The sequence below is a fragment of the Canis aureus genome, chromosome 16 (genome assembly GCF_053574225.1).
Source record: "Canis aureus isolate CA01 chromosome 16, VMU_Caureus_v.1.0, whole genome shotgun sequence".
Classification (NCBI taxonomy): domain Eukaryota; kingdom Metazoa; phylum Chordata; class Mammalia; order Carnivora; family Canidae; genus Canis; species Canis aureus.
The window spans coordinates 22072706-22093966 of NC_135626.1; the positions used below are offsets into that span (position 1 = coordinate 22072706).

Genomic DNA, 21261 nt, shown 5'->3' on the forward strand with positions numbered 1-21261 from the left:
TGACCTGCCAGCAGACCGGACGGAGACCCGGGGTCCCCCGGGGTCTCCTCTCCCCACACGGAGCTCGGAATCCACACAAGAAAAGGAAGCACAGAGACTTCCACCCCCCTGGGCAGCATCACCTGCTCCAACAAGCTTCCCAAGCCACTGGAACCACCCAGGCTGCCTGGGGCCCCACACCCCCTTCTCTGGCAGCTTTAGCTCCAGCCCAGCCCACAGGATGCAGTGCCTGATGCCACTTCCGAGCAGAGAAAGAGAGAGAGAGAGAGAGAGAGAGAGAAAATGCCACCTCGTCAATGACAAGCTGTTCCAATCATACAGCTCAGATACCAAGTGCCCTGGACAACGGACAGCTCAGGCCTCCTCCCTCTAGTTGGGAAGAGGCCACGTCAGCACATCTGGGAACGTGATCCCCAACCGCAGGCCCCCTGCTCACCCTCCACATCTGACCAGACGACAGTGCCCCATCCCAGCAGGCAGACTCCTCCAACCAGTCCCAACAACTCTGGCCAACTACCCTCTCGGCCTTCAACTCAGGCACCAATCTCTCTCCTGTTCTGAAGCACAGGGAGACCCCAACGGGGTGCTTCTCAAGAGAACCGAGCTCGAGAGTAAGCTGAAAGCCAAGTACTCACCGTGGTGAAGTCCTGGTGGCCACACTCCTGCCCTTTGAACTTGCAGTAGAGCAGCATATCCTTCAGGTCGTGGCCCACGCGATGCAGGAACTCCAGCATGCTGAACTGCTTCGGTTTGTAGTGTTTGAAGTTGGCCTTCTGTCGCAGGGCCTCCAGCACCGTGGGGTCAGCCAGGTGCGGGTCCGGGATCTGCAAGTTGACGTCGAGCAGGGCCAGCAGCTCCCCGGCGTGGTACAGGTCGTTGGTGGTCAGCCTGGAGAAGCGGAAGCCGTTGAGGTTGCAGAGGGTCACAGCCGGGAAGACCAGGCTTTGGGCCACCACCTCATCCACCTTGGTGACATGCTGGTAGGAGAGGTAGTAGGACACCCTCTCGGAGCTCTCCACCAGCAGCAGGCCCAGGGAGCCCACGAAGGCCACGGCCCAGAGCACACGCCGGATGGTCATCGGCCCGTAGACGAAGATGTGGCGGATGCCGTGGAGGGTGGAGGTGTTGGCAAAGATGTGGATGCTAGAGGGCTGCAGGCTGCCCTCGCTGGGGCTCTCCTTGAGGTCCATGGGGACCCTGTGCAGTTCCGCAACTGGCTTCAGGTTGATCCAATTTCGGGGAAGAGTTCCCGGTCGTCGGGCTCTCTGCTCAAACCTTGACGTTCAAGGGAGAGAACCCGGCCCGGCGAGCCTCAGGCCAGGCGCCTTGAGTTTATCCTGGGAGCCCAGCCGCACGCTGCCAGGGGTGAGTGTTTATATAAACCCATTCAAACTCTAGCTCCTGATTTTTTCCAGGCGATAAGGAGGGCTGGTTTTATTTAGGGAGACACCAAGGTGATGTGGAAGAGATGTGGGTGGGAAGGGAGAGCTTAGCCAATGGAAATAAAGTCCTCCCCCCTACACACGCCACTAGAGACAAGATTAAAAGCGAGAGCGAGGGAGAAAAGGCTTCAAACAAGTCGCTCGGCAGCCCGGAGCCTGGTAAGCGGTGCAGACGGCCCCGCGCTGAGCATCCCGGGGAGGGAGCGGCCGGCGATGCACTGCGGGCGGGCGGGGGCGGGCGCAGCGCCGAGGCCCCGAGCCCCGAGCCCCGAGCCCCGAGCCCCGAGCCCGAGCCCCGAGCCCCGAGCCGCCGCCCCGGGCCCCGGATTCCGCTGGTCGCCGCCGCGCCCCGGGCCCCTCCTTACGCCCGGAGAGGAGGGAGCGCGCCGCCGCGGAGGGCCGCGGGCCCGGGGCTGGCAGGACGCGGGGCTCCGCGGGCCCCTCCGCCCCCCAACGCCGCCTCCGGAAGGAAGGCGAGACCCGGAGGGCTCCGAGCGCGCCGGCCTCCTCGGCTCCCCGCCCCGCACACCCCCTCCCTCGGGCTGCGGGGGGTGGGGGAGGGGCCCCGCGAAAGTTTCTTTTTGGCTTTTTTTGGAGGGAGCTAGTGGGGGCGAGGACTGGCCCTGGGGGTGAGGACGTGACCCCCTCCCCGCGGGGGGCTGGGAGGCACCTGACCGCCCGCATTCTGCCCCCAGGTCACACGCTCAGCCCGGGGGCTCCGAGGGGAGGGGTGGAACGGGCGGGAGGGGAGGAGCAATCTGGCACCACGGTGCGCCTCCGGGGGCCGGCGGGTGGAGGGGGACACTCCAGGGAGCAGGGAGCCTGGGGCCCTTGGAGACCCAGAGGAAGAGCAACAAGTAGCCCCCACCTCCTCCCAGAACTGCTGTCCGGAGGTTCTGTATCTGAAGCACGGACAGCTGGGGTTCCAGGTAGGGCTGGCTGCGTTCCCTTTGGGCGATGTGTGTGTGTGTGTGTGTGTGTGTGTGTGTTGTGCCCCAGGATTTGCCAGATGGAAGCACAGCTGGAGCCTGAGAGGTGGGAGCTAAGGATTGGGGTTTCAGCTGCCTACCTCCTTTTCCTGAAAAATACCCTGGAAGTGGACCCCTGCTAGCAGGTGGGTGTGGTTTGCCCCGTGCCAGGGATCAAATGGCTGGAACCTATAGATTCAGTGATGCTGAATCCCATCAGGAGAAAAGGAACAGGAAGTTCCAGGGGCCAACCCAATGCACACAGCCAAGCTGAGGCAGAGCCACAGGAAGGAGCCTTGTTGAGCCAACCTGGTGTGCCCCCGCCCCCGGGGGCAGGCCAAGCTTAAATACTCCTTGGAAGGCATTTGAGAAGAAGGCAGGCTAGGGAATGGCCCTCTTGGTTTGTATCTACTTCGAAATATTTCTCCAGCCCATCTGCCCTCTTGCTAAACCAGATCCAAACAGAACAGTAGTATCAGAATGGTCTCGGAGGCAATAAACATGTGGCATTGAATTAGTGGTGTATTGATCCCAGGAGCTCAGAGTGCAGACGCATTGCAAGTAAGCACAAATGGCAGAGGCTAGCCAATGTCACGAACGTGTCATCTCAGAGGTCCCAGACCCCTGTGTGTAGGGCTACCTAGATAGGCAGAGGGTTTTCAAAACCAGGGTGCCAAAATTAAGGATTACTATCCTGTGTCAAGACCTGTGTGAGGAGGTCTTATCTCACTTAACCCTTCCAGCCACCTTGACAGGCGTGTGTTGTTGTCTACCTCAGATAAGAAAGCATGACTCACAAGTGAAGTGCCCTGTCCAAGTTACACATACAATAAGTGTCAGGGCTAGGCCTTGATCTCAGGCATGTTCACTTCCAATACACCAACTCAGGAAGCAGATCCAGACACTCCTTCCCAAATGTGGGAAGGGGACAAGCATTTCTATACCCCACCTTCCCAATTACACACCTGCGCATGGGCGCACGCTTGCCCACACACGTGCTCTCGCATGCATGCACGTACTACACATGTACCACTTCCTCGTGCTACATACAGAAAGCATCCCTATCCTTCTTCTCTACCAGGCCGCATCCCTGTTGTCCATTTTTCAGCTCAAGATCCTCCTTTATAGGAAGACTTCCCCAATGAATCTCTGTAATTTTGGCTCATCAGCCTGTTTAACAAGTGTGTTGAACTCCAACTGCACCAGACACGATACTGGTTTTGGGGAAACAAAGAGGAAAAGAACACATTTCTTATTCTCGATAACTCAGGATTCAGGGCAGGTAGACGTGGTATTGGTTTGCAAACCAGTCCCTGGACATGAAGGGTGAGGAGAGATCAAGAAACAGGCAGACCTCTCCAGTGTAGTAGGTGGCACATTTTACAAACAAGGGAATTTAACCAGCAGCACTTGTCTTGGGTTTCACAAGTCATGCAGATCTCCACATCAGCTTACCTTCTAGAACGTTCAATGTTTATGTAGAGGCCTTACCAGGATTCTGTCCCATAGACCATCTAGATGTTCTCAACCACACCTTGCTCTCTCAAAGCTCTGTCCTTGGGCCCCTACTAGCGTGGGGAAGGCAAGCGGAATACACAGTCCAAGGCCAGAGGAGGGGGCGAGGAGCCTCTGATTGCCGTGTGTCAGGCTCAGGGTTAAGCAGTGGTCACGTCCTCTCAATCACCTCTTCCAATATTTCACCCCTCGTGAAATAAGGTTCTTATAATCTCACACACAGGCCCTCCTCCGCCGTGTGCCTGAGCAGTGAGCAAGAGGTTTCACCTGCATGGAGGTGGCTCGTTTTGGCAGCTATCTAGTTGCGTTGAGACAGGTACCACAGCAACAGTCTTGGCACATTCAAGAGAAGACACAAATTGGGATAATTATCCCCAAAACAGCTTTTTCCATGAAGTGCCCACCCTGTGATCTGAACCATTGATTTATCAAGTCCCCTAGTTTGAGGAACAGATCACTTAGGATGTTCACTTGTGTCCTCATGTGATTTAATAAAGATGATACATCAGCAGGCTCATCAGGTATGAGCACACAACATTCTGTTTGGATAATGGCACAGGTGCCTCCTTGTGAGGCAGAAATAATGTCCAAGGCCATCTTATTTTGGAGGACAGCTTTTCCCATTAGACATTTCAGAGCTCGGTAAAGACAGGCTTTGCCGGTTCCCATTTAAGGCTTGCTGGGTGAACTCAGTAAGGACTTCTGTGTGTGCTGTCTTCCAGGCCAGTGGAGTAGACAAAGACAGTGGCCAAATGATCGTACCAGTGGAAAACAGAACGTGTGCACTTCGCCTTGGGGAGACGGAGGTTGGCATCCATCATCTATGTTTAGGAACATAATCTGGCTTTCGTACCATACATGTTGGCAGCGTTGTGGGCGGAGGGGGATGTGTAGTGAGCAGCACTGTCAGGTGTGAGGAGATGGACTGAGGCCGGGCTATGCCAGCCCAAGCCCCCCATGTCCTCCCCCTCTCCCAGTAGTGCGTGTTCCATTCCAGACAGAGTGTTTTCAACTGGTTCAGTGTGCAGGATCCCCACGAAGATGTGAAGAGTTCCCCCTCACCGAGGGGCACACAGCAATTCACCCATCTTGGTGGGATGCCTTATTGCAAATTCCAGTAGATAATGCCTCTCCTGGGTGTGATGGGGCTTGGTGTTTTCAGCTACATAGCACACTGATCCACAGTTAAGAGTCCAGGCTACTTCGAGAAACTTCCATACCTTATGGCATTGGGTGTCTCGGTAGGGGTCCCCATTCTGGCATATGGAACAACAGGCCATATTGGTTGATCACTCAAATGTATTAAAGCCTGGGACAGTTCTTTAGACTGCCTGGTCACAGTGATTTTACTTGTTAGTAATTTAGTCTGCTGCTTTAATATTGTTTTTCCTTTCCACTAAGTCACTGCTTATAGGTTTTAAGAGAGATGAAACTTCCATTCAACATCCTGTTCCTGTGCCCAGTCTTGCACATTATGACCTTTGGAATGTGACCCCTGATGACTATGTATTTGGCATGGGCATCAGCTTCTCTAATCCTCTGATGGTGGCAGCCTGGTTTTCGTGGTGATAAGGGAAAGCTTGAGTTAGGCCAAGTGTACACACAAACCAGGCATATTCAGAATCCTTACTCAGAGGGAAGGAGCCAGTATAAGCAATTTTCCCAGCTCTCACCAGCTGGAAACCCCGGTAGATAGCTCCAGACCCCTTCGGCAGTTGCCCCAGGCATTGTTTAGAACACACAAAACATGTGGGTACTGCATTAACCAAATCACTGTATTTCAAGGGCAATCCAGCGTCCTGGGTAAGATGCCAGCCCACCCGGGTGCCACAGTGGCCACTCTTCCTGTGCACCTAGCCAGCTGTATGAACTGAAGGGTCAGTTGCTAAGGCTTATACCTGGGCTAGGGCAGCAGCTTCCTGATTGCCACGGGGTGTCCGAGCATTGTGAGCTGGGAGGTGGAAGACAGGATTGCCTCAGGCCTTTGCAGATGAATCCAGATGTTTTTCCACCTTTTCTGACCTCATGTGGGCTTATTCATGATCATCCACCTCTCAGTTTCCCATTTTCCAAGCCATAAGGCTAATCCCTTTAGAATAGTCTACTCACTGCCAGTGCAGAGGGTGAATGGCCAGGACTCATGAGTAATCACGAGCCAAACCACCCTGAGTTTAGCCCACTGGCTGCTGTGGTTCCTTCCTGTTTCCAGGTGTCTGTATAAGAGGCATCAGCAGGAATTTCGCCAATGTCTTCCTACAGGCCACAAGGGCCACTATAGGAACTGAGAGGGTGGCATCTGGATGATCTACACACTCTCGTAGCCTAGTACTAGGCTAGGCCTAGTAGCACCCGCGTTTCTAGAAACTGTGGCCTGCTAAACAGGCTGCTCCCCGACTACAAATAGGCATGTTCCTCTGGTCACAATGGGAGTTTGAACCTTGGAAGAATTGAGTTGGCTAGAACACTTTTTCAGCCCATCCCCTGCTAGAAAGGGGAGCCCTTACAGTGATATGCTGTTCCTTGGTGAGAGGCTCCACCTGGAGGAGCACTGTGTACACTGCTAGGAGCTGGTGCTCTGTGAGGCGGTGTCAAGTTTTTGCCCCCTTCCAGAGCTGGGACCAAAATCCTAGTAGTATTTTCTCCTTCTGCCCTCTCTGTCACAGTGCTCTACCCCTCCCTTCTGGTATCACAGGCATACCAAGCTCAAAAGGTAGCCCTGCTTGGGAGATACCCAGACTTTTAATTGGCTTCACTAATATTCTTGCCTTCTCCTACCCCCTGTCCCACACATGCTCATAAGGGATGGAGGCACTATGCCAGGTAGAGAACAAAGTCTTCCCAAAGCCCCAAATGCCCACAAAGGCCCACACCTCCTTCATATTCGTAGGGGTTGGGTGGGCTTGCACCTTACCGACCATAGCCTCTGAGACAACTCGAGTCATCTGACCAAATGACTCCCCAAAACTTTACACTGGTACCTGGGCCTTGAATTTCTGTGGGTTCACCCCTCCCATTCTCTCCCCGGAGGCAAAGTCTGCAAGGTGTCCTGCAGGGCAGACCAGGCTTCACATGTTAACATTATATTAGCAACATAATGGGCCCATTTTTACTGATGTTTGAGAGGAGAGCAGAACCGCTCTGGAGCCACCAGCCAAGCAGGGAGTCCTGGGGAGGCGCCTAAAAGGTCCATTACTGCCCCTCCCACATGAAGGTAAATTGGTTTGAAGTTATTAGAATCCTGTACTTGTCAGTCTTTTCAAGAATCCTTATATATGCCAGTTTCCTGCCATATGTAGCAATTCAACCTGATGGCAAATAAAATATTTCTACACAGCTCTTCCGAAGGACCCTTTCTATTAGGTAAGACTCATTCACAATTAGCAGTATGGCTTATATACAAATATCAGATATTCCAGGATCCTTAAAAATGTTTTTGTGGTATTCCATTGGTTAACATTTTCCTCTTCAGTCTGGTTTGCAACACCTATTCCCTTGGCACTGTGGGTACATATGGGGGACTATGGGGACTGGATTTAGATTGGGTCTATTTGACCCAAACTTTCAGGCTCTGCCCTAATTTTGTGTAATTGTGGCTTTCTTGAAAGCAAAATTTCAAGTGTATAGCTAAACATTAAGGAAATTTTCAGATAAATTCATTTGCAAATCAGGCAATTTAACTCCCTACTTAGACAATGGGCTAGATTTTTGCTCTGGTACATGTATTTACTTATGAATAAATAAATGAAAGTATGGATGAATCCACTTTCTCTGATACCAATGTTGCTTTTCTGAGATGCAACAGGGGGGCCCCTCTTCCAACCCTGGGGACTCTGAGGTCTACCCAGAGCCCAGAGCCTGCAGCCTGGGGAGGGTGAGGGTACAGAGGGTAGGCAGCCTGCAACCTCCAGCAAATGGTGACAGGTAGGAGGGTCAGGCAGCTGAGACCTACAATAGGCTTGAATGCTAATTTGCTATTTAACATGTGCTAGATACATGCTACTGTCACCATCACTCTCTAATTTAAAAAAAAAAAAAAGACACACATTCTTTTCTAATGTACAGATGGCTTTATTATTTCAAACTTGGAGGGGCCTTGGTATATGTTTTCCCCTGACTTGTCATTGCCCTAAAGTAAGGTTAAAGATCAATATTGTAAACCAGGGATCCCTGGGTGGCGCAGCGGTTTGCCGCCTGCCTTTGGCCTGGGGCACGATCTTGGAGACCAGGGATCGAATCCCACGTCGGGCTCCCGGTGCATGGGGCCTGCTTCTCCCTCTGCCTATGTCTCTGCCTCCCTCTCTCTCTCTCTCTCTCAATCTGTGACTATCATAAATAAATAAAAATTAAAAAAATATATTGTAAACCAAAGTGTGTCCTGTTGATAGTTGGTTTATAAATACAACTGCTCTAATCCTATTTCTGTATCTCAGTGTACATTCAGCAAATCATTTGTCACTAAGGGTGTACCAAGGAGGGGCAGTAAGCAAAGGTGAGCATTCAATGTGTGGCTTATTGAGATTTTATTTATAGTTGTTTTATTTTTTTTCCTTCCAGGAGAAAACTGCAGAAGCCAGTCCACACAGAGAGGACTTTTGGGGTTTGGCTGCCAACTGATATGAGCCCTGGAATGGATTTAACTTGCTGTGTGGCCTTTGGAAAATCATGTAGCATCTCTGCGCTGTTTCCTTGTTTGTGCTAAATTATTGCTGAGGCCTCCTCTTGTGCCAGCTTTCTATGCCACTACAATTTGACACGATCCTTGACCATATCATAAATTCCTGGTTAATGGGATAAAAATGAGTTAGAATCTGGGATTCTGGTCATTAACCCCATGTCACCATCTGCTGGAGCGGTGTGATGACAGGGTCAGGTGAATCCAAACCGCCCAACACTTGTTAAACATGCAGATACTTGTTCTATCCTCTCTCCGCCCCCTCCTCCACCCCCACGGAATCAGAATCTCTAGGGTGCAGGGAAGGCTCTCCTCCTTTATGGGATTATGGAGGGCAGAGCGGGGATCCCACCAGAACCAGCCACATTCCAGGAGCTCCTGTCTATCAGGCATGCCAAGACATTTTCCGGAGTTTTGCACTTGGATTTCCCTCAGCCTGGGAAGGTCTCCCCTACAGCTGGCGTCTTCTCATATGTCACCTGCACAGAGAGGACTTGGCTAGCCCCTCTCTCTCCCCCCTCCCCCCGTCCTCCCCACTAACCCATCACTTGTTTCCTTTCCTTCTCAGTACTAATCATTTTTTGAAATTCATCTCCTCTTCTTGTGAATTATCTACTACTCCTACTGGAACAGAAGGCCCCACTCCATCCCCACCCCCACCCCCACCCCCACCCCCAGGGGCAGAGACCCTTCTTGGGTGTTGGAGGCCATACCTCAGCATGAGGGGCACGGGAGATGCTCTGGGATGTGAGCATTCCCTTACCTCCAAGCCCAAAGCTTCTTCTCTGAGATGCAAGAATGGGGACCCCCTTCTGACCCTGAGAAACCTGTGTCCTGTCCTGAAGTCAGTTCCTGAAGGTGAGGGGCACCTCCTATCCCCCACCCCTACCCACTGTTTCCTGGGCATGGGGAGGGGGTACCTCAGTGGAGCCACAGCTGGAGGGTTCAGCAGAGGGCCGTGCACCGGAGAACGTCAGCTGGGGTTATTTGATGGAAAATCCTGACTTTGGAGGCTGTGAACTAGGTGCTCCTCCTTTCATGGACTATCCAAAAAATGGTGCTGGTGGAAGCTGGTGTCAGGTGTGAAGGGAATACTGCTTACTTACCCAATTAAAGAGTTATTCCATTTTTACTCTCCCTGCCTGAACAGACAGCCAACCTTGACATTTGCCACGCTAGCTTTTCTCTGTTTTCCTCACCTGACGGCATAATGATGTCATAAAGAAACAACTGAAACAGTAGGTGTTTAATAAAGGCTTGCTAATACGAAATAAGGAAGGCAATCACAGAAGGACCTCCAGACTCTTCCTTACTCTCAATCAATTTTTTGATAACCAAACATTGGTTTGTAACATGAATACTCACCCCCTTAGTACTGAATTAGTGGCTCTCTTGTTTGCTTTCCATAAGACACACCTACCCCTAGTCCTGAGTCAGCTGACCCCTCGGGGTGGGATGAGCAGAGGCTCTGGGGGCACACCCGCCCTATCCAGTCCCCCTGGTTGAAGACACACAGGTCCCCTCTCATATGAAACAAAGCAGGTCTGGCTCAAATCTACCCCCATGAGTAAAAGAACATACCCAGGACCCTGAGACACTCACTGGTAGGTCGTCCCTTCTCTGCAGGGTGTGAAAGTCCCTCCAGCGCTCCTCTGCCCCTCCTTCTATCCTCTATATTATGTTTGCCTGCTCTAAATATCCTTTACTGCGTGACTCTGTCTTTACATGTCCTCTTAGTTGAGCCTGCTACTGTTCCTGTCTCCCCTGGGAAGGAAGTAGGAGAGAGAACCCATTGCTGTTTGTTTTCTCTCAAACCCCAGAGCCACCTGCTTTACACAGAAGGACAAAGGGCCCTGAAATCAACCAGCCACAGACAGGCTCTCCACAAAAACTTTATGGGCACCCCCTTGGCCATAGGTGAACTGGCAGTGACAAGAACACCGAACACCAGAGAAAGACCACCAGTGCCTAAGAGCTGGTCCTGCCTTGCTGCCCAGGGGAGTCTCCTCCCACTACTGGCCTTCAGGAACAAGTGCTTAGCCGAGGTGGTATTTTATCCTACCTCTGTCACTTTGCTCATCACACCACCTCCTTGAACACTCACGAACTCTCTATTGCCCACCCACCCATCTTCTTAGGTCAACACCCCCTCCACCCTGCTCCCTTCTTTCTTCACCCATCCACTCTTTCAGGAGCTGTTCCAGCATATGTGGATCAGAGTGTGCCTCACCTCTGTACCCATTTGCTTTGACGACTTTTCTGTAGCTCCTGTATTCAGCCAACTTATTTACTCCCTACCCCCTTTTTTTTTATTTTAAGATTTTATTTATTTATTCATGAGAGGCACAGAGAGAGGCAGAGACACAGGCAGAGGGAGAAGCAGGCTCCCCATGGGGAACCTGATGCGGGACTCAATCCCAGGACCCTGGGATCATGCCCTGAGCCAAAGGCAGACGCTCAACCACTGAGCAACCCAAGCGTCCCTCTATTTCTTTCATAAAGCCCTGAGGAATAAAAGGAATAGAATGGGAATAAGAAAAAGAAAAACAGGATTAAGGACAAAGGAGCCTGGCATCTACATTATAATCATGTTTGTCTTTTTCTTGCTTGTATACACATTCAACTATAGGTTCACTACATGGGTATTGACGTGTCCAGCCCTGTGGCAGGCACTGCAGGGGAATAAGGGAGACATGAGAGGCACGCCCTCTGCTCTCACAGAGCTTTTCGCCTCCCTGGAACACAAATATCGCTTGTATAGATATGGTACTTGAGGTGACATGCTCCGGCAGGCATTATCCTGTTTGGTTTCCCTGAGCAGGAGCAAGGTCACTGTGTCCACAGTGTAAAGAAGGAAACTGAGGCTCAGAGAGCTGGAGGTCACCTAGAAGACAATAGGAGGGTCTGGGGCTCAAGGCCTGGTTCCCTGACTCCAATCTTATGTTCTTTCCACTCTGCCATTATTCGAAGTAAGCATCCCCTGCAGACACATCACAGAGCCAGGACACGGGGAAGCAATGTGGCAGTGCGGCAGTGCCCGCTGGCCATGACAAGAAGAGCTGGCTCTGGGGGAAAGGAAGCCAAGGAAGGCTGCAGAGACGAGAGAGAGGCAAGGAAGAATGGGTGGGAGGTGGAGGTGGAAAAAGCTCCAAAACCAAGCCAGAAGGTGACACCATGGAGGTCACTTCAGCCCCTGTGTATCCCTGTCTGTTATCCGGAGGGCCACAGAAAAGCCAAAGGAGGCAGATTTTCAAGACCTTTATGGAAAGAGAATGAGGTAAGTGTCTTTTCACTCTCTCTGTGTATATATAAATATCAACATATGCATATCTCCTTTTTCTGTGTCTGATTATGCATTCAATTTAGCCTGGATTTATGGCCTGCTGATTTTGATCTAGGCATTTTGAGAAAGCAGTCTTGGAGGACACCAATAACTAAGGGACATCATTTTTCTGTTGTTGGGGGAGGTCATCGCAAGAGCCCCAGCTGACCAGCATACTGGGCCCAGGCGATCAAAGGCTTCTCAACCCCTCCCCCACCCCCATCCTTGGCATGTTCTCTCTGCCCACCGTTCCCACAGTGGGAGCTGCTTTCAAGGACACAGCCTTGACAATAAGGCATTGTTGAGAATATCTAAATGGCATATGTGAGTGAATCTAGTTCAGGCCTCTGCATAAACTTTGAGGATTCCGGCAGGTGATGCCTTGTTTTGCAGCATCCAAGACAAGCCCCTTCAGTAGGTTTCCTTGACTGTTAAGGCCACCACCTACCAATCTGGAGAGGTTTACCTCTTTTCTAGATCTCACCTCCATGTGCAGGTGCCAGTTTGCAAACCAAGAGTTGTCCCCAGGGGCTGGGCAGAGCAAGGGTCTGTGCAGTCTGCAGAGAGAGCTCTGCACTGTGGGATATCAGGAGACATGGCATTGAAATGTCCCACTAAGTTCCCTGCACAGACTGCATTGTCGTGGAGGGAAGGGAATCAACATGTACCGGGAGCCAACATCTCCTTTCATCTGTGAGGTTATTCTGCCCATTTTATAGACAAGGAGACTGAGGCTTCAAGAGGCAAGTGAATTGCCCACCATCCCACTTGAGGTGTGGAAATGACCTTCTGGTAAGAGTCCAGGGTCACTGAATCACGCTGCTGTCTGTGCACCTCATAAGGCCATGAGACCTGTGGTCAAGAGTTCAGGTGCTCACGCCAGATGGCTGTGGATTTAAGTCCTGGATCTACCACACCCTGGCTCTGTAACTTGAAGCACACTGTGTACTGTGTCTATCCTTGGTTTGCCATCTGTAAAACGGGGATGGTGAAAGTACCCACCTCATATGGCTGATGGAAGAACCTGAGGAGTTAAAATGTGTGAAGCACTGAGTGTCTAAGAAAAGCTCAGTAACTACAGTTGCCATTGTGAATGCCCTCATTATTATTACTGCGATTGTCAAAAGGGGAGGTAGGTGACATGGAGCCACCCCTGTGGACCTGTGATCTTTCTCTGGTCCCCATGCCCCCTCCATCCTGTCCCCATGCAAAATGGCAGGTGTGCAGTCATAAGCCGGGATTTAAATATGAGGGCAGATGAGCAGAGCAAGGGTAATATCCACCTGTTGGGGGCCAGCTAGGACCTGTGGACAAGGAGAGGACTCTCCCAGTGGGGTTCATGGCCTTCCCCCCAAGATGGGTCGGGGAACACTCTGATAGGGTCACTTACACCCTATTAAGCATCTCCGATGTATCAAAGTTCTCCACTAGCCTGTGAAGATACAATACTCAATAAGACCTGTTCCCATGAGCTCTGGTACAAGCTTTGGCAAATATATTTTGCTGAATCTATTTCCTCCTTGGAGAAACAAAGAGGTCAGATGACTCCTGTAGTTCTTGCACACCTATCCCTGAGCAGTTCTGCAAACAATCATTCTTCCAGCTTCTGTCCCTGAGAAGAGCCTTTGGTCTTCCCAAGGCTGGGGACCTGGAAACTTCTCCTTCTTCATGCTAAGTGTATTTTTCTGCAAGTTTTAAGGAGTAAGGATCATCTCCAGACAAAGTCCAGTTGTCCTTGGAGGATGAACTTCCCTACCCAATTCACCCACCGGCACCTCCTATAAAAGCCCCAACCTCTTTCTTGAACAAATGATTCCTACATCTATATCTCTCTACAATACCTGCCAATCAAACTTCAAAACCAAATTGCCAACCACCTCTAAGCAGGTTCTGTGGGTGAGGTCATGGTAATAAATATTAGGAAGAACGGTAAAAGGAATCAGGCTGTGTTCTTTCATCCACAGAGCTTACAGCGGCCCAGTGCTGTGCACACATTTGGGACAAGGGAATGGATCTGTGATGGCACCAGTTATATGCAGGGGACCTAGAGTGGAGTTAGCATGAAGATTCCCATCCCAGTGCTGAGCTGACACGAAAACATTCTATGGCTCCCTCCAGATATAGCCAACTTTACTCCTTAAGACAGATGCTTTTTGTGTGCCAATAACTATGTCAAGAATTTACCTGGATTGCTTCAATTAAGGGGACTTTCTCGACTTGGGCACTGTTCACATCTTGGGCTGGAATTCTATGTCATGGGGATGCTGTCCTATAGGATCCTACATTGTAGGATAATGAACCTCATCCCTGACCTCTACCCACCAGATGCCAGCAGCATCCCATCCCCACTAATAACGTCTCCAGACTCCTAGAGGCAGAATCACTCACTCCCAGTTAAGAACCACTGAGCACATCATAATATAGTCCAGAGGGGTGGGTGCTATTGTTATCTTCACTTTATAGCTCTTCCCTCTCTAAACTGAGGCAAAGCAAAGTTAAATCATGTGTCCAAAGTCACATTGCCAGGAAGAGCTGGGAGCCAGCCAGTCTTCTTCCACAGAGCACACAATTGCTGTCTTTATGGCTTTGCCTATCACCGCATGCATGGTGCTAAGGACTCGGTGATGTGCAATAACCCCACACAGAGATGGACCATTAGTCACGGCCATCCCTTCTGTTGTTACTGCATTATACTATCTTTCTTTTGATGAGCCATGCAACAACCCTTCCTGGTAAGTCTCACTCCCATTTATAAATGAGCACACTGAGACCTGGATCAACAGGAAGAGATTGCCCTCAGGTCACAGAGCAGGTGGGCTGCAAGAGTCCAGAGTTTGGACCATGTCTTGTCATTCTATGTCCTCCACTACTCAGAGAGTGGAATAAACACTGATTAAACCATGAGAGACAGGCAAGGAACTTAATAAAAAATAAATGCAAATCCTGGATGATGGATATATTTAGGGGATAAATTATTATGTGATGGTATAAAAATAGATCAAGGGAAGGCACATGAAATTACAAGCCTGACTGTGTGAAAGATGGGGAAGGTGCATGGAGAGCATTGGGTACATTTAATTAACTTTGCTGGGAAAACATTCTGAGGCTGCCACCTGAAACTAAAACATTCACAGTCTTCACTCAAAGTAACGATACTGGTGGTCCTATAAGGAAGAGTTATAACCCAATAGAGCTTGAAGTCATTGATTAAAACAATGCCAGTGCCTAAGGGGCAATCTCAGTTCTAAGGGAACCACGTACTATTTGTACATCAAGTGGCTTCTGTGGGCTGCATAGGAGTGACGTTGAAATGTCTCACTAAGTTCTCTGCACAGATCAACATCTCAATTTGTCCTGTGAAGTTATTCTGCCCATTTTATAGACAAAGAGACTGAGGCTTCAATAGGCAAGTGAATTGCCCACCATCCCACTCAAGGTGTGGAAATGAACTTCTGGTAAGAGTCCAGGGCCACTGAATCACGCTGCTGTCCATGCACCTCATAAGGCCATGAGACCTGTGGTCAAGGGTTCAGGTGCTCATGCCAGGTGCTCAGGCTGTGGGTTTAAGTCCTGGGTCTACCACACCCTGGCTCTGTAACTTGAAGCACACTGTGTACCGTGTCTATCCTTGGTTTGCTCATCTGTAAAACGGGGATGGTGAAAGTACCCACCTCATATGGCTGATGGAAGAACCTGAGGAGTTAAAATGTGTGAAGCACTGAGTGTCTAAGAAAAGCTCAGTAACTACAGTTGCCATTGTGAACGCCCTCATTATTATTACTGCGATTGTCAAAAGGGGAGGTAGGTGACATGGAGCCACCCCTGTGGACCTGTGATCTTTCTCTGGTCCCCATGCCCCCTCCATCCTGTCCCCATGCAAAATAGCAGGTGTGCAGTCATAAACCAGGATTTAAATATGAGGGCAGATGAGCAGAGCAAGGGTAATATCCACCTGTTGGGGGCCAGTTAGGACTTGTGGACAAGGAGAGGACTCTCCCAGTGGGGTTCATGGCCTTTCCCCCAAGATGGGTAGGGGGACACTATGATAGTGTCACTTACCCTGATGATGCATTGCTTGCAGGTCCTCCCTACCCTGGCCTCTGTCTTTTGTGGGAGTACATAACACAAGGATCTGCACTTTAAACCTGTATCTACTTAAGCCCCAGAAGAGCCTCATAAAATAATTTATTTTGCTTTCAGAAGAAACAGTGAATCATGGCCTCACTGGGCTTCAGCTGTTTTCACATCTGTTCTCACCTTGACATCCAGCAGCCCCACAGGTGTTGGGATGTACATCTCACAGGTGAGATGCCTAAGGAGCACGGAAATAAATTCATTTGTTCCTAGTTTTGATGGAATTGTGAGCATTTGGAAACAGTGCACGGATGTGTACTCTCAGAAGTTCTCCTAAATGGTGTCAACTGTGGTTGGAGAAATGGAAAGGGTTTAAGGGGGGCTCTTGGTCTGAAAACGAAAGGAGAAGAACATAAAGTAGAATTACCAACTTCCCCATCTCTAAAGTCCTTTCAATGAGCTGCACCTGTCTCAAGGTCACCTCCCTGATATTTTTTATACTATTTAGTTCCCTCTTCCGGTGGCTGCCTCCCCAGCTAGAATGTGAACTTCTGGAAGATTCACACCACTTTCCTAGCACCAATATCAGCTCTTACATGTAGTTAAGACTCCATCAATGCTTGTTGAATTAATGAATGAACCTTAAAAAAAAAAAAACTGTTGTGCTTCTTGATTTTTCAAAAGTATCTCTGGGTCTGATAGTCTTCAATATAAACAGAGATATCCAACCACAGATGGAAGAATTTCTTTAAAAAGTAACAAAGTCAGGCCTATAGCATCTGAATGTCCTCACTGTCAAACAGAATCATCTCACTAACCATAAGCTCTTTGAAGTTACAAAACATGCCCTATTGAGCATTATAGCCCCAAAGGCTAACAGAGAGTTAAATACATCAGAAAGGCTCAAAACCATTTAGAAATTTTTAAAAGTATGGCCTCAAAAACAAAACAAACCACAAAACTTCAGCACATATTTGCCCTTTATTTAAATATTCACTGATTTACTCCCTTGTACCGAGCTCTTGGGTATAATCCACACAAGGGGGGCACCTGGATGGCTCAGTGGTTGAGCATCTGACTTTGACTCAGGTCATGATTCTGAGGTCCTAGGATCAAGCCCTGCTTCGGGCTCCCTGCATGGAGCCTGCTTCTCCCTCTGCTTGTGTGTCTGCCTCTCTGTGTGTCTCTCATGAATAAATAAATAAAATCTTTTAAAAAAATAATTCACATAAGGCCATCCTGGACACCACCCTCCTCAGGTCCAGTCTAACTAGTGCTTTTACACAAAGGAACTTCCAACAGTCACATATTCTCTGACAGTGTAAGATGGACCACAGATCAAGAAAGAAAGAAAGAAAGAAAGAAAGAAAGAAAGAAAGAAAGAAAGAAAGAAAGAAAGAAAGAAAGAGAAAGAAAGAAAGAAAGAAAGAAAGAAAGAAAGAAAGAAAGAAAGAAAGAAGAAAAGAAACCTTAACGATCGCATGCCTTGCCAGAATAGCCCAGAAACCACTAACAATTATGTCGAAGCCATTACTGCAAAGCCAGTTAGCTTCTAGAGTTACAACTGTACTCTAGGAACTTCAGTTATACTCCAGAGAGGTCATTAGTTACTGTAAACATGGTATTGAGGGCAGTGGTGTCCTTTCCAGTCCAGATGCCCTCGGTCAAGTGTGATAACAGGAAATGAGGGAGAAAATAATGAACCTCGTGTGATTTTGGCAGGACTCCTTGCAAAATCACCTATATGCACTTTATATTTCTTTCAGTTGAGTAAAGGTATCAGTTTTTCAAAGGTTCTTTCAGAGGTTTTTCTCCTCTCCTCTCTTCTTATACCCTTGCCTAATTTTTTTTTCTGACTCTCGATCCATACATCTTTGCCTCCCTTTCTGTCCTTTATTCCCCTCTCCCTTCACATCCCCCCCGCCAGGTACTGCCGGTGACAGTTTTGCTGGGGTTTTCAATACCATCATCCTCATACCAGATCCTAACTCTCAGCAGAAAATCAGGATTTCTTACTTCATAAAGGCTTTTCTGGACTTTGTTTCAATTAAGTCGGTATCACCAATCCCAGTCCTTCTCTGACTCTACTCCAACCCAGGTAATCCCTACTAGTAACTCTGTGCTCCTGGCTGCAGCAGATGCCCTGGCAGCAACCCAGCGGGCTAATGACCCACATGGCCCTGGGAGTCAGCTCTAGGTCCCAGTGCAGTCTCCACCGTCCACTCCTGTATATATAAGGACCTTTGAATGGCTCACCTGTGAAGTCAGGATGACAATATCTACTAGATTGTGAGGAAAAAATTGGAGAAGCATCTAAAGTTCCTTTCAGAGCGTGGGTTTCCATGAATGTTAATTCCATTCCCTGAACCCGCGCCGCGGTCCATCCTCTTCGTTCAACAAACATGTACTGAAATCCGAGTAAATACAAAGCATTGTGCGCAAAGTAAGTTTTGAACTGCTATGACCTATTTCACCAATGTGGGGTGCAATTATAGCCACATAGTTCTGTTGGGAAAGGAATCATTCGAGCCATTTCTCCTAACCAGCATGAAGTCCAGAATCTTCCTCCTAGATGTTACTGTATTTTCCTCTGCATATCCATGAACCCCAAGGCATTGTCAGTTCCTTGAATGGGAGGGCAGATTCCTTAGACTGCACGTGCACTTGCTCCTTGTCACAATAGGGGACTGCTGAAGAGCCATCTCTCATAGGTCCAGAGACCCTGGCCCACCGAGGCTCAGGGATGCCAGCAGGTGCAGGCCTGGAATGTTCCACAGGGGCACTGCGTCTAGGCCAAGGTTACAGTTCTGTTAGCTCACAAACACACCTGCTCGGCCACTGTCCCTAGGTTTGTACCCCGTGTCAGCGCAGTGGAGCTGAGAAGCTTCTAGTCTAACCCACTGAGCAAGCCTCAAGCACTCTCCCTGACTATTCTGCGAGCTTGGTGAGGGCCATTAGGATCAGGGTTACCTTCTGGGCCCCATTTCACCCCGCAGGCCTAGAGGAGCCCTTTAAAGTCGGTCCACACCTTCCCAGGTCCCTGCACAAGGAGGAGAGAGAGGCAGCTTCTGTTCAAGTTCCAGTAAGTTCTCCAACACGCACCACATCCGATTAGAACTCCCCGCAGCAATACAGGTGCCCCCTCCCCATAGCGTCTGCTCAGTGCTATCTGCTTGGGGCTCCTTCACAGAGAAGGGCTACAAGTGCTTTCCCCAAACAATTGTAGTGGCATATGACCAAAGCAAAACAAAGCACAGGCCTGAGGAGCTTTCACTCCAGGGAAGATGTCAGTGAATTCCCAGACCACTCCAGATATAATGCAAGTTCTCAACTCGATTAGCCAAATCCCACCCCATCAGGAACGCCTTGAGAGAGACAGCGAAATCCCAGGTGCCAGGAAAAACAAGAAGAGGTCACAGATGCATGTGCAGGGCACAGCTGCCCTGAGCAGCCCGAGACCATTACAGACGCCTCTGCTGTCACACCTGCCCCCGCCGCCCCGCCCCGCAAGAGACAGCCCTTCACAGAGTCTTGGGGGCGAGGATGATGAGGCTTTTGAGCTAACTAGGCTGTGGATGGACCTGGAAGATGGGCGGATTTCTAAATCAGTGTCCCTTTCCCCTCTGTCACACACTGTGAGTAAATGTAGAATTCAGGAATAGGGGACTGGTGCCAAGAACAAACACCCACCCACCTTCCAGTTAATTCCCTTTAAAACACAAGGACTAAGGCACTTCAGCCTTAAACTGTGTTCTCTGCACCTCCCTCCTTTCCAGGGAAACGCAGTTAAGTGCTGCTACAACATGTCCTCTCCATACGTGGAAGAATGTGAGGGGGAGGGGTCAGTGGGGTTTGAATAAATAAAGCAGATGAGGCTTAGCAACAGTTGAAACATGAGGAAATTGCTTCCAGCAGTTTAGAGTTTTGACTTGACTCATAATTTAACCTTGAATATAGTCTTCAAAAATCATTAAGTCCTCAAAGCCTTCATCTCTAGCAGTGATTAGCCATGATGCACTAAGCAGGATGTTAATATATTTATGTCTGAGGAGGCATGTAATGCATGAAAAATCTATTCATTCTGCATTCATTTCCTGACTATTTACTGACTGCTTGCTCAGTTGCAGGCACTGCGTCAAGACCTAGGAGATGCAGCAGGGAACCAACACACGGCCTGCCTCTCCACAAGCACCTTGCTGTCCAGTAACAGCAGGGGACAAGGAATTGGTGCTTCTGGTGTACCTGCTGCATGCCAGAAATCGTGCCAGGAGCTTCTGCACCCATTGATCCTCACACCAACCAATTTTTCCTATTTTATGTATCAGTCAACTGAGGCTCAGAGAGGTTAGATCTTTTACCCAAAATGGTTAACATCAGAAGATCCAGCATTCAATTCATAGTCTGTCTAATTCCAGAATCTGTGCAATTCTTAACACTTTCTTTCTCCAAGAGCCAAACACTCCCTTCTGTACCAAGTTCTGTTTTCGGAGTCTGCCCCATCTGTGGAATGAAATGATGAATGCAGAGGTGGCTGTGCCTAAGCTGGCCCAGGCTATTCTTCTATACAATATGCAAACTGGTGTCTTTTCATTGAAAATCATACTAAGGCAATCAAAGGGATGAGAAGAGAGGTCAGAACCCCCTCTAACAAGAATAACAAAGAAACAACATACAAAGAGCAGCCACACTTATTCTAGTGAGCCACACTTATTCGCTGTGAGCGACATATGAATGGCTCTTCATCCTCACCGCAGCCCTACCAGGCAGACATAGCATCATCCTCATTTTACAGGTAAGGAAACTTAGGCACAGAAAAGTGAAGAAACTTGTCCAAATTCACACAGCTAATGAGTGGGTGAACTGAGATTTGACTCCAGGGTCCAAGCTATTAGAATGACAGACGGTATTTCTAACAATGATGAGACAGACAGATAGACAATAGCTACATCCACACAAGGACTTCAAGGGCTCAGCCTCCGGAAGACCTCTCGGCCCATTACTCTGGCAACATAAGGGCAATCTGGTCCCATTGGAAATGTTCTGCCGAGATTGACTCCAGTTCTTCCACGAGGGAGGAAAATTGGTTCTCTCTATATATTTTTCTTTTAACCAGGAACACATGGCACTGCTGGCTGCCCTTAATGGTCTGGGCACCCTGACCTGTTACCTGGCCCGAGGCAGAACAGAAAGCTATTCCTGGTTCTGGGTTCTCAAAACTTGCTTTCTGAATGTGCATTACTGGTAAGACTCAGGTAGGGCTGCATCCTA

General features: G+C 49.4%; 1 protein-coding gene and 3 long non-coding RNA genes across 5 annotated transcripts in view; 2 read left to right on the top strand and 2 right to left on the bottom strand.

The window, feature by feature from the left end:
- ASIC2 (acid sensing ion channel subunit 2) overlaps positions 1-1565 on the bottom strand; it is a 994452-nt gene extending 992887 nt beyond the window's left edge. Inside the window, exon 1 of one of the 2 annotated variants that reach the window (XM_077852177.1) lies at positions 636-1565. In XM_077852177.1, the coding sequence (XP_077708303.1) occupies positions 636-1190 (555 nt within the window). In that variant the 5' untranslated portion in view covers positions 1191-1565. The remainder of the gene's footprint in view (positions 1-635) is intronic. The other variant, XM_077852176.1, reaches the window with a different exon arrangement.
- Positions 1429-9888, top strand: LOC144286111 (uncharacterized). Its single transcript, XR_013354214.1, has 4 exons — positions 1429-1601; positions 4648-4731; positions 8480-9455; positions 9748-9888. It is a non-coding gene; the product is annotated as an uncharacterized LOC144286111 (long non-coding RNA).
- On the bottom strand, positions 8429-9790 carry LOC144286108 (uncharacterized). The gene is made up of 3 exons (XR_013354208.1): positions 9518-9790; positions 8950-9076; positions 8429-8703 (listed from the first exon to the last, which is right to left on the bottom strand). It is a non-coding gene; the product is annotated as an uncharacterized LOC144286108 (long non-coding RNA).
- A 115-nt stretch (positions 9889-10003) lies between the features above and the next one.
- On the top strand, positions 10004-20502 carry LOC144286112 (uncharacterized). Its single transcript, XR_013354215.1, has 3 exons — positions 10004-10201; positions 11568-11874; positions 20115-20502. It is a non-coding gene; the product is annotated as an uncharacterized LOC144286112 (long non-coding RNA).
- The last annotated feature ends 759 nt before the right edge of the window (positions 20503-21261 follow it).